This window comes from Enhydra lutris, unplaced genomic scaffold, assembly GCF_002288905.1.
Source record: "Enhydra lutris kenyoni isolate GAN:26980312 unplaced genomic scaffold, ASM228890v2 scaffoldscaffold58, whole genome shotgun sequence".
Classification (NCBI taxonomy): domain Eukaryota; kingdom Metazoa; phylum Chordata; class Mammalia; order Carnivora; family Mustelidae; genus Enhydra; species Enhydra lutris.
The window spans coordinates 8,297,190-8,309,803 of record NW_019154142.1 but is presented as its reverse complement, the minus strand read 5'-3'; the positions used below and the strand labels follow the sequence as shown (position 1 = coordinate 8,309,803).

The window sequence follows — 12,614 nt, the reverse complement described above, 5'->3', positions numbered from 1 at the left end:
CCATCTGCAGCAATTATTAAAAAGAAACTGGGAGAGAAGTCTGCATCTCTAGGCTGGAGAGATTTAAGCAGCCATTTTGGAAGTGTTAAAAAATTAAAATTGTAGAAAGCCGAACCATAGGTGCCATGTTTTGCCTGAAGTGGTAAAAATACCATCTGCCTCAGTCTTTTAGCAGCAGGCTTGTTTCGAGGAGCAGTAGGGCTGAACTGCAGGCATACGCTCCGCTCCAGCTGGGGAAAATACACAGACGTTTGTAGATGTTTTTCTAAGCAAGAGGAGTCAACATATTCGTTTTCTATCCGACATATATATGTTACCATAGCAAACCAAGCGTGAGTGGGGTCCGAGAAGCTTCTCCACCAGTCCCAACAAGCACCCATGAATTCTTAACAGTTCAATAGGTGGCACTCTTTCCTCTAGCTCCGCACTGAATCCGACGAGCTTGACCGTGGGGCCGGAAGCCCAGGGAGCATGGAATGGAATCTGAGATACACCCCCTGGGGGCTGCAGACCCATCGCGGTAATTAAGATCCCCATCGCATTGTGCATATGAGCTCAAGTGCTAGCACCAGCTTTCTGGGTCATACTCACTTCGGATAATTACATTCTGTCTTCTAGAACTTCCTCAGTTTTAACTAGGGAAGGAAGATGTTCCTCGATGTTCTATTTTAGAAGCTACTGTATGGAATTGCCCTACAGTGACACAGCCGCCCCCGGCCTTGCCGGGACTCCAGGTGGATGAGTTTCCACGATAGGTAGAGTGGCCCATGAGTGTGTTAACTGCCTGATAGAGGGGGGCGAGACGTAATAAATGAATAGTTGTTGAGTACTTTGGTATCTTAAGATGAAAGGCACCGTGGGGGTGTAAAGCATTCATCTCCACACTCTATCGTACCAGGCGCTCAATTAAAAAGTAATTCCATTTCTTATCTGAGTGACTGAGTACAGACCACAGTTTTGCAGAAAGCGACAGTCTCAAGATTCTGCCAAAAATGCTTTGGAAACAACCACCTCTTCTATCTCTCCCTTTACCTCCTCACTCTGCTAAGACCCACAGAATTTGAGAGATGGCAGGTGAGGCCGCAGAACACACGGCCAAAATAATTTCCATGGTCCTCGAAATTGGATTTTTCAGATAAAATTTGGTTTTGGGGTAAATACCACTTGGAAGTAACAAAATTTCCAGCCATGAATATATTTCATGATGATCTCCAGAAATGGCTGCGGAGTTTTCCAGATGTAGTTCTTACAGATAACCCAACAAGGGCAGCCCTGAGCTGCTAAGCATGGGGCCTCCATCGGTCACCACGAGCACCATGATTGTGCCGAACAGAGAGGAAGAGACCTGGGGTCATGATATGTATACTATGGGCCCACAGTCCAGTACACGGAGACAGTATCATAAACTGCACCCTGCAGGTATCTCCCCCATACGTGGAAGGGATGGATATAATCTCCCCATGTTACTTGGGTGTAGGTCTGTGTAAGGATGATAAATGTAGATTAATTGCCTAGATCAAGTACACGGCCCTTAAGTGTCAGAACTGTGCCACATATTCCAGAGGGCTGGGTTCTGTTTACTGGCATGAGAAATATTGTCATTAGGCACTTCAGAAGGCAACCTTAGGGCTAGTAACCGTTGAGATGGACTGTGTTATAGAGTCAGTGTACTCTTAAAATAGTTCATTGAAGTCTACAATACTCCATTCCAGACCTCCCAGAACTGCCTTCCCTTCTAGAATAACACTAATGCAACTCACGTGCATGCATTCACCAAGCCCTCCTATATAGAAGCCTGTGATGGGTGCAGATGATGTTACCATGAATTAGGCCCTGCCTTTAGAGCTCTGTTGTTTCAGTGAAAGAGAAAAAGCAGAAACAATCAACTCAGTGAAGATGATAATTTTAGAAGACTATAAATATTAAGAAAAAATAGAGAAAGGGGGGTGGCTACTCTATTATTATTTCTTAAAGATTATTTATTTATTTGAGAGAGAGAGAGCAAGAGAGTGCACAAAGGGTGAGTGAGAACACGAGCTGGGAGGAGAGGCAGAGGGAGAAGTAGCAGCAGACTCACCGCTCAACAGGGAGCCCGATGTGGGACTCGATCCCAGGACCCTGAGATCATGACCTGAGCCAAAGGCAGATGCTTAACCTCCATCTCAACTAAGATGGAGTCACTCAGGTGTCCCTGGGGAGTGGCTACTTTAGATAGGGAGGTCTGGGGGCACCTGGGTGCCTCAGTGGGTTAAAGCCTCTGCCTTCGGCTCAGGTCATGATCCCAGGGTCCTGGGATTGAGCCCCGCATCGGGCTCTCTGCTCGGCAGGGAGCCTGCTTCCCCCTCTCTCTCTGCCTACTTGTGATCTCTGTTTGCCAAATAAATAAATAAAATATTAAAAAAAAAAAAAAGATAGGGAGGTCTGAGTCGAGGAAGCATGTGAAGGCAAGGCCCGCATGTCTTGCCCATGATGCACAGCGATTTGCACATATTAACGGTCCAATACATAGTGGCTGGGTGGACAAAGTGAAAGAGGGAATGAATCTGGACCTCAGGTCTACAAGATAAGAATACCCAACCCCCCTCCCCCCCCCACCAAGAAAATGTCTCCTCTCGAATTTGAAATGGGCCGAAGAACTGACTAGCGCTTATCTCAATGGCTTGCTTTCTATGAAGGAAACCAAAGACCAGAGAGGTTAAGTGATCATCAAATTTTGCAGTGAGTTGGTGGCCGAGCCTCTGCTTGGCCCAGGGGTGTCTTCTATCTGTGCATCATATTTTTTCCTTTCTCTTAACCTCTTCAATTGTCATGTGTCTCTAATAAAAAAATCCTATGGGAGTTCTCTGAGTCATGAATAAATATCAATTATCAACACTCTATTGCCAAATTGTGCTGACTTTTCTGGTTACCTTTCTTTTACTGTCACAGAAAAATCTCAGCCTTTATCTCTAAGATAGTATATTACAGTCTTCCCCAATTTTCTTTTTTTTAAGATTTTATTTATTTATTTGACAGGGACAGACACAGCAAGAGAGGGAACACAAGCAGGGGGAGTGGGAGAGGAGGAAGCAGGCTTCCTGCCAAGCAGGGAGCCTGATGTGGGGCTCGATCCCTGGGATAGTGACCTGAGCGGAAGGCAGACGCTTTACCATTTGAGCCACCCGGGCGCCTCCCCCAACAATCTTTTTAACCCTGTTGATATCCATGATGTTTATCAAAAGCATCCTTCCTCTCCGAGATAAAAGAACCCTATACCAGATTTTCTCCTGAAACTAACTTCATGCATCTTCTCTTTTCTTACTCTTCTATTTTCTACATTCATCCGTTCCCTCCATGCCTTCCTCCCTCATTCAGTCACTCACCGTTTACCATGTGCCAAACGCTAGGCTAACCAGCAAGTATACAAAGACAAATAAGACACTATCCCTGCCCTCAGAGAGCTCATAGTGTGTGGTCTGTCCCATAAATGGGGCATCATAATATTAGAGTAATGGCCTGAGAGATGCACGGTGTATTAAAGAATGAAGGAAAGTACTTGATCCAGCCTGGGGAACCAGGAAGGACCACCTGTAGGAGATGATCCTAACTGAACCAGCGTAGCTGATAAAGGGGGAAGGGCATTTCAAGCAGAGGGGACAGCTTGAGTCAAGGCATAGAAAACAGAAACAGTATGTTTTGTGTGATCTGGTGCTGCTGGAGCACAGAGTGGGAAGAGATGACGCTGGAGAGTCCCTCTAGGGGGTGAAATCACCTGGCAAGCTTTGAATTTGCGTTATAAACGACATGAGCTAATGACAGGTTCCCAGCAGGAGCATGAAACTGTCAGGTTTATGATTTAGATAGACATTCCAGCTAGTAATGGACTTGCGGTGACAAAGTCACGAAGACCAGTCAGTAGGCTTTCCAGTCAGAAACTCAACGTAAATAATGGAAGACAGATCAAGGGGGTGGGGGGTTGGATTTAAGAAAACTTATGTAGGATACCAAAATGGCGTGACTTGGTAAAGAACCTGGGGGTGAGGGAGTAGGAGCTGTCAAGGGCACTTCTAAGATTCTCACAGGGTTGACTGGTGGGATGACAGGGCCAATATCAGGAGAGAGAATAAGTTAAACGGCCAAGAGATACAACATAAGTGGACACTGATGTAAACCATGGACTTTGGGTACTGACGATATGTTGATGTAGCTTCTCTAATAAATATGTCACTCTCCTGCAGATTACTGATAGTAGGGGAGGCCATGTGCGTGTAGGGTCAGAGGATATGGTAACTCTTGATCCTTTCTGCCTGATTTTGCTGTGAAGCTAAAACTTCTCTAAAAATAAGGTCTTTTTAGGATTGCCTGACTGGCTCAGTTACAAAAGCATGCAACTTTTGATCTTGAGGTCATGAGTTTGAATCCCACACTGGGTGTAGAGATTACTTAAATAAATAAAACTTAAAAAAAAAAAAAAAAAGACCAGAGATGTCACGCAAGATGGTGAGTTCACTTTAAGATGCCTGTGGGAGACCCAGGAGGACATGTCCATGGCCCGAGTTCGGGTACGTTACGGCTCAAGTCGACATCTAAGAAGAGTGATGCGTATGGAGGCCCTCAGTTTAGACGTGCTCTTATCTAGTTTTTCAGAAAGGAAGCAAAAGTTTGTGAGACAGAGAGAAGGAGGGACTGCATCTCAGTCAAGGAAAAGAGAGCAAAGGCACGGAGCCATGGGCGGACACCCCGTGGGCCGTCAGGAGAGCAGGAGGTTCTGGATAAACCCCGAGAGATCACGGTGGGTTTCAGCTGTCCCACTGCCTGCCCTTACAGCTCGTATTTCTTCCTCCTTGTCTTTGAGTGCAGGTGTGCTCACACCCGGGAGACTCCTGATTACTGCCTAGACCAGACGATTAGCACGTTCCTTTGGCCAAGCAGCTGTACGCGTCCCATGCTCCCGCTACAATGTTCCATTTGTCCCTGGAGGGACACAGAACATGACCCAAGTGTGTTCAGAGGCTTGCACTGGTGCACTGCCAAGGCTGCGTGTCAGAACGATCTGTGGAGCCTTTTTTCAAATACTTCCTCCCTCCCCCTGCCTTGCTCTCTCCACCAGGGGGTTTTGATCTTGGTGAACAAGGGTGTGATGCTGCACTGAGCCATGTGTTTTCAAAAGCTCCAGAGACGATGTGAAAACTACTACCTTTAGGAGTCTAAGTTGGCTCTGTGTGGTCTTTCTCACATACTATCTAATGGCGCTAAAAAGCCAAAGATGCCAAAGGCATCTTTCTAGCAATGGTGAATGATCTTCTCCACTTTGTTTTTCCTCATTGCACTTGCCAGAACATGACTGTTAGTTATCTATCTCCCACGCTGGACTGTAAATGTCCCAAAAGAAAACACTTCATCTGGCTTACTGTTGTAGTCTCGACACCACCAAGGTCTAGATGAAATAGGCACTGGGTAAGGACACTTACCTGCGGACGCCTGTTACTTAACAGGGAACGTCCCTCAACTTTGAAAGCGATGATTCTCTTCTGACCTTTCAAATATAAACAAAAACCACACACCAGACTGGAATGAATGAAACCGTACAATATGTATAAAATCTACTTACCTTAGCATAGTCTAATCTTCCTTTCTCTCGAGCCTAAAGTAGAAAGAGGGGGAAATTAATTTGTTAGTTCTTTAAAAATTATTTAGTGCTTCTATAACTTGTACTTCTCCAAGAATAAAGGTCGACCTCCCTTGGTTCCCTACCATGTATCTCTTTATACATCTACATAGTTGTATCTCTACACAACTATACACATAACAGTTTTAAACACACTGAAAAGTTGAAAGAACAGGAGAGGAAGCACATGTATATGTTCTATCTAGACATGGTAGTGGCGGACATCATAACTCTTCACCCCGCCACGCTTCAGCACACGTCTTGTAAGCATAGAACGTCTCAGACGTGACCACATGACTGCTACCCAATGTTAAAAACTAACAATAATTCCATATTATCTGAGATGCAATCCATATTCAAATTTCCCCTATTGTCCCAAGAATATCTTTTATAGCTTCCCCTCCCCAACCAGGATTAATCAAGATTTACACACTGCACATAGTTTTTGTATCTCAGAGGTTAGTCTTTTTTTTTTAAATTTTTAAAAAATATTTTATTTATTTATTTGACAGAGAGTACCAGTAGGCAGAGCAGCAGGCAGAGGGAGAGGGGGAAGCAGACTGCCCGCTGAGCAGGGAGCCTGACACGGGGCTTGATCCCAAGACCCTGGGATCATGACCCGAGCCGAAGGCAGCCGCTTACCCGACTAAGCCACCAGGCACCCCTCAGAGGTTAGTCTTTTAAATCTAGACTAGACCCTTCTCATTTTTCAAGAAGTAAAAATAAAAATTACTAATTTTTTCATGAAAATCATTGACTTTTTAAAATTTTATTTTATTCTTATTTTTTAAAGATTTTATTTATTTATTTGACACAGAGAGACAGTGAAAGCAGGAACACAGGTAGGGGGAGTGGGAGAGGGAGAAGCAGTCTTCCCGCTGAGCAGGGAGCCAGATGCGGAGCTTGATCCCAGGATCCCGGGATCATGACCTGAGCCAAAGGTAGATGCTTAACAACTGAGCCACCCAGTTATTTTTTAGTAATGTTATTTTTAATTATTTTTAAGTAATTTTTAATTACTAATTAAATTATTAATTAATTAATTTTTAATTATTTTAAAGTAATGTCTACACCCAATGTGGGGCTCAGACCCACAATGCCGAGATCAAGAATTGCTGAGTCATGGGGCACCTGGGTGGCTCAGTGGGTTAAGGCCTCTGCCTTTGGCTCAGGTCATGATCCCGGGGTCCTGGGATCGAGTCCCGCATCGGGTTCTCTGCTCGGCGGGGAGCCTGCTTCCTCCTCTCTCTGCCTGCCTCTACCTGCTTGTGATTTCTGTCTGTCAAATAAATAAATAAAATCTTTAAAAAAAAAAAAAAAAGAATTGCTGAGTCAGCCAGGCACTCTGAAAATCTGACTTGCCATATTTGCCATATTATTTTTCACTGTCATTTAACTTGTCCCTGTTTTGCTTGCAAACTGAAAGCTAGGTCCAAAAAAACTTGTTTAAATGTTTCTGCCATGAGTACTTTCTACAAAATATTACATACTTAATACTGTATCAATTCAGGAGGCACAAAATGTTAGGCGGTCCCACTCTAAGTAAAGCTATGAATTTGATCACTTGGTTAAGGTGGTGACTATCAGATGGTTCCCCTGTAACAACATGTTTCCTCTTGCATAAACAAAAGTAATCTGGGGGCCAGTGTCTCCTCCAGTTCCTTTGGCATAATTTTTATTATGTTGTATTATGTTGAAAGACCCGCACCTCCACCCCCCAGCTGCCAAGAGATTAGAGAGAAGAAAGGTCGAATTGAAAATGACATACTAGGGGTGTCTGGGTGGCTCAGTTAGTCATTCGACTCTTGAATTCGGCTCAGGTCATGATCTCGGGGCCATGAGGTCGCACAAGGCCCCCATTGGGCTCCATGCTCAGCACGGAGTGTGCCTGGGATTCTCTCTCTCCTTCTGACTGCCTCCCACCCCCTCTCACTATCTCTCTCTCTAAAATAAAATAAATCTTATTTTTTAAAAAGATGTTATTTATTTATTTGACAGAGGAGACACAGCGAGAGAGGGAATATAAGCAGGGTGAGTGGGAGGGGGAGAAGCAGGCTTCCTGCTGAGCAAGGAGCCCGATGTGGGGCTTGATCCCAGGACCCTGGGATCATGACCTAGTGGAAGGCAGACGATCAACAACTGAGCCACCCAGGCACCCCTAAAATAAATCTTAAAAAAAAAAAAAGACATTCTAAATGGGGTCAGACTTTATTTAAAAATATTTTAGTTATTAAAAATTTAAAATTAACACATACACTCAAAAGTATTATATAAAATTTCCTAACATAACAGAGACAATCAGTGTATTAATCTTGATCCGTCAGCTCATTTTTGTAGACTTCAGAATAAAACTCCTGCTACCTCAGAGTAAGAACTGTTCAATTTGCAAACAGGTTAGGTCTTGAGACCATTTTGTTCCTAAGTCAAATTACTACCTGAGAGAAAAGATTTTATATAACATTCGTCTTGACTCTTCTTGCTTCTTTAGAATCCTTTAAAAAATTTTATACAAAGATGTCTGCATTTTCTTTAATAAGTAACTTAGAAGAAGACACTGCTCAGGTAGTAGCCACTGGCACCAACACAAACCACTCTAAGTTAAAATTGTGACTTGAATGTTTTCTATGAAACAAAAGTTTTCTGCAACCAATGTATTATAATGAAGAATTCAGGGTTTTCAATCTGCTCTTCAAATTTTTTAGGGATCTAGATTTTCAGTGAACCAGGAAGAGTTTGAACTTAGTCCTGAGATGCATTATACCACAAGGAATAGGAGTCAGTTCTTGGAGAACTGTAAAAACTAGGCTTATTCTTCTTTCTGCTCAGCTATTCTATTTTTTATTTTTTTAAAAAGATTTTATTTATTTATTTGACAGAGATCACAAGTAGGCAGGGAGGCAGGCAGGGAGGGAAGGAAGCAGGCTCCCTGCTGAGCGGAGAGCCCGATGCAGGGCTCGATCCCAGGACCCTGGGATCATGACCTGAGCCAAAGGCAGAGGCTTTAACCCACTTGCTCAGATATTTTATATTTACTTGTTTGTGTGTCTGTGGACATTTTTTTCCAGAATAGCTCTGTCTACACTCAAAATCCCTCTTTCTCCACTCTAATACCCACAGCTCGTTAGGGAGCCTTCAGCACGTCCATTCAGCGCACTTGTGACCCAGCTACTAAACTTTGTTAGTGCGCGAACATGAACAGGCTTTGATCCAAGTAATAATCCATGGCTTGTGACCAAAATTTTAGCAAAAGCATTTCACAATTTGCTTAGTCTTTAAGTTCTCAAACTCCCAGCTGTCTCTTGCATTCATTTTAGGTTAAGAGATATCTGACATTGAGACTGAGCCTGTGGTCACAAGCTTTCCACCTTTTCAATTGTTCATCCTTTCCTTTGTCTCTTGCTGGTTAGTACGATTCCTCCACCACAGCACTTTTCAAAGGATGCACGAACGGGGAGCTCCACAGAATTAATTGTTTCTACTGTCCAACAACTCATTCCCACAACAAACTGGCCATTTCCTCACTACTTTCAATTTTGTTCCCGTTCTAACCAGCTTAACATTCTGCGTCTTTCAACATCCTTATCTTCCAGTGTTTAACGCAACAGGTATGTTAAAAGTGTTGAAAGTGGTCTTTGTTGAAGGCTAGGAAGTAAAGGAGCTTTTGTATCTTGAGGCTGTTAGGTAAGGAGAGAGGGAGAAACCACATAATTTATGATGACTTCAGGTGGACTTCTCCTTTTGGAGGTATGAGGTTGCTTTCCAGTTTGTCTCATAAAACCAAAACCAAACCCAAAACCCAAAACCAAACCCAAAACTAACAGCTGTTCCTTCAGGTGGGAAGAAGGAATGTAACGCTGTTCATAGATAAGAACACTAGAATGGTCCTATCAGAAATTTTTGTTAAACCATTGTTTCCCTACTTGGGTTATAAATGAATTATCTTCGAGAATTCTATTACTTTGAGGTACTTGTGCTTTATCAATCACAAGCTATTTTCAAACTCTCTCATTTTATTTTGCGTAGCTAGCTTTGCTACCAACCCCTCACCCAGTAGGGATACACTTTGCTGGAGACGGCAGCAGAGAAACACCATGTATGTAATCCACATCTGTTCAATATCAACTCTTAAATGTTTTGAAAGCTGAGAGATTAGAAGCCTCCATAAAATGACAGCACGATTACCGCAGCCATTACAACCTGAACAGACTTTAGCTGTTGATATGCAGCTCCCCGGAACGTCCTTTTCATTTTATCACAACAAACATCCCATTCTGTGAAACCATTTCATCCTTGACTGCTTTAGCTTGTACATAGAAGTATGAGTTATTTTATAAAACAAAGATGATGAAGATTTAAATCTTTTTGGTAGAGAATATATATGTATTTCCAGCCATGTGTGTTAATATCTACGTAGGTCATATACATACCTAAGAGTATATATATTTCGACACAAAATTTTTTTCACAGAAGGCTTTAAGAGCTTATAAAAATAGAGCACTTGAGAAACCAACAGCAATGGTGATTTAATCCCCTCTATAAATAATATTTCTCATTAAACAGTACCTATTCTATTTTTTTTTTTTTTTTTTTTTTTTGTAAAGCAGTTAATTTGGGAGGGGCCATAGTTTCTCTTTGGCCAGACAATCGCTCGTTCGCTAAATTCACCAGGCATCTCCTACATGTTGGGTACCGCTTAGGCACTGGAGACGCAGCCATGAACAGAACAGATCAAAATCTCTGCCCTCACGGAGCTTATACTCTAGGGGCTGCACAGGCTTCACATACAATCTCCCTCTAAGACTTAGGCTCTCTGAGAAGAGACAACTTTCTCTCCTGCTTATAAGTGCATTTCATGTGTAGATCGGGACTAGGGTCGGGCACATGGCCAATAACAACTGGTGAATGAACGCATAAATGGATAAGTGCTTTTTCTTTATATATGTTGGTTATGTCCTATCTATTCAGGAAACTTACGAAGCAAAGTTCATTATACTAACTCCTAGTTCTAGGAAAGTGGGGTGTCTAAGGATGTAGTTAATGTGGAAGCATTAGCTGGTATTTGACAAATCATTTTCACCTGTCTTGAACAATACCATATGCTCACTTTACTGCCCAACTCTGTTTATAAGTAGGCTAAGGAGGGAAATCTGTGGACTATAAATTCAAAGAATTCATGAAAATCAAACAACAAAAGGATAGAACAGAGAAGACTGATCTAGTAGCCTTCTCATAGAAACAGTGGTTTAGTGTAATTCAATGCCTCAACCTTGAAAGCAGTGTGTTGAAGAGGAAAGAGCCTAAAACAGACACCTTGGGACATTTCAAGAGCCACACCTCAAAGCTTAGGGTGCTAAGAACTCCCTGTCTATGGAGGAAAGCAAGTGGCTAATACCTTGCCTGTGACCACTCCAAAAAGCACTGTGCCCTCCTGGGAAGATACGATATGCTGCATGTCAGTAACTATGGTTTCTAGCCCATAATACGTTAATACCTCCAACAATTAAAAATTTTTTCTGTGCATTTTCATCTTCATTTTCTTTTCTGTAAAATAAGAGTGTTGAACTAGACACTATGTTCCCAAATGTTGGGCTCTCATAAATGCTGGACTGGTTACCGGAATCACCTGGGTGGTTTGTTAAAAACACAGAGCCTCAGTACCCTCGCCCTGAGTTGCTCACTCATTTGAAGATCACTGGTCTGGACCATTGTCTAACGTCCTTTTCAATTTATTTTATTCAATTTATTCTTCCGTATGCATCAGTGTTTACTTCAAAGACTGAACGAGAACAACTATATAAACTCCTTAAGTCTCAAGGAGAATGGAGTGCTATAACTTTCCCCTCTTTTTCTGACATCTGCCACTTATCATGTATATTTCTAGCAGAGCAAGATATTATTAAAATAACTTTCTCGCTGGGGCCCAAAATAGGCTGATATAAAATAAATCCAGACTGTATTTCAACAGCCAGCAGTCCTGAACCTCTTCCTGCCACACTGCTCGTCTCCAGAAGCCACTGTAAATTCTCCCGTACACGACAATTCCCTGCGGGCTTCATTACCAGGGTCTTTTAAAGGGATTCAGTCATCTTTTTGGCTCCTGTAGGTATGCTTCTTGTCAATCCAGGTCAGGAGAAAAGAAAGTAATTTTTCCCAGTCTTTAGCAGTTCACAGAGAATATGTGGTTTGAACCTTGTTTTATCTTAAAAAAAAAAAAAAAAAAGTGAAAATAGACAAGATAGTGTGCCAGTGCTCATGACCAGAGGCCTCCTCAGACAGCTATAGTGAGCACTGTAAAACAATATTCTGTATGAGAGAGAGAGAGAGAGAGAGAGAGAGAGAAAAAGCCAGCATTCTGAGTGAGAGGATGCACAGAGGGATTAATTCCAAAGGTTTATACACCCGTCTCTGCAGACCAAAGGCAGACAGATTCCCTGTTGGTAAGTAATGGATGTACAATGTGGTCTTTTACTTTAAGAAACAAATGCTTTCTTATAAGTCAGGTGACAAAGAAGGATTGGATGACATAAATGAACTGTTTCCAATTTTTGACTACTGCTATCTGGACTTGAAGGCTGGAGATGGAGAAACCTTTTTCTGAAAGTAGAAAGCTAATATTCCACAACAGGGAGTCCAGAAATTGCTAGAGACTCATCATCTCTACTTATCACGTTATTCTTCCCAAATGCTAGCGGCTATATTTGGGAATAACAGTGTTGTTGTTTTTTTTTTTTTTTTTAAAGATTTGATGTGACTTTTTTTTTTTTTTTTGAAGATTTTATTTATTTATTTGACAGAGAGAGATCACGGTGGACAGAGGCAGGCAGAGAGAGGGAGAGGGAAGCAGGCTCCCTGCTGAGCAGAAGCCCGATGCGGGACTCGATCCCAGGATCCACCGAAGGCAGCAGCCCAACCCACTGAGCCACCCAGGCGTCCCAATAACAGTGGTTTTAAAAGAGATTCTCTTTTT

At 42.5% G+C, this 12,614-nt stretch overlaps 1 protein-coding gene across 2 annotated transcripts in view; it reads right to left on the bottom strand.

Moving 5' to 3' along the window:
• The window catches only part of LOC111158280 (decaprenyl diphosphate synthase subunit 2), a 272,132-nt gene that overhangs the window by 23,079 nt on the left and 236,439 nt on the right, over positions 1–12,614 (bottom strand). For both annotated transcript variants that reach the window (XM_022520211.1, XM_022520212.1), the window contains exon 7: positions 5,591–5,623. In XM_022520211.1, coding sequence (XP_022375919.1) covers positions 5,591–5,623 — 33 coding nt within the window. The remainder of the gene's footprint in view (positions 1–5,590; positions 5,624–12,614) is intronic.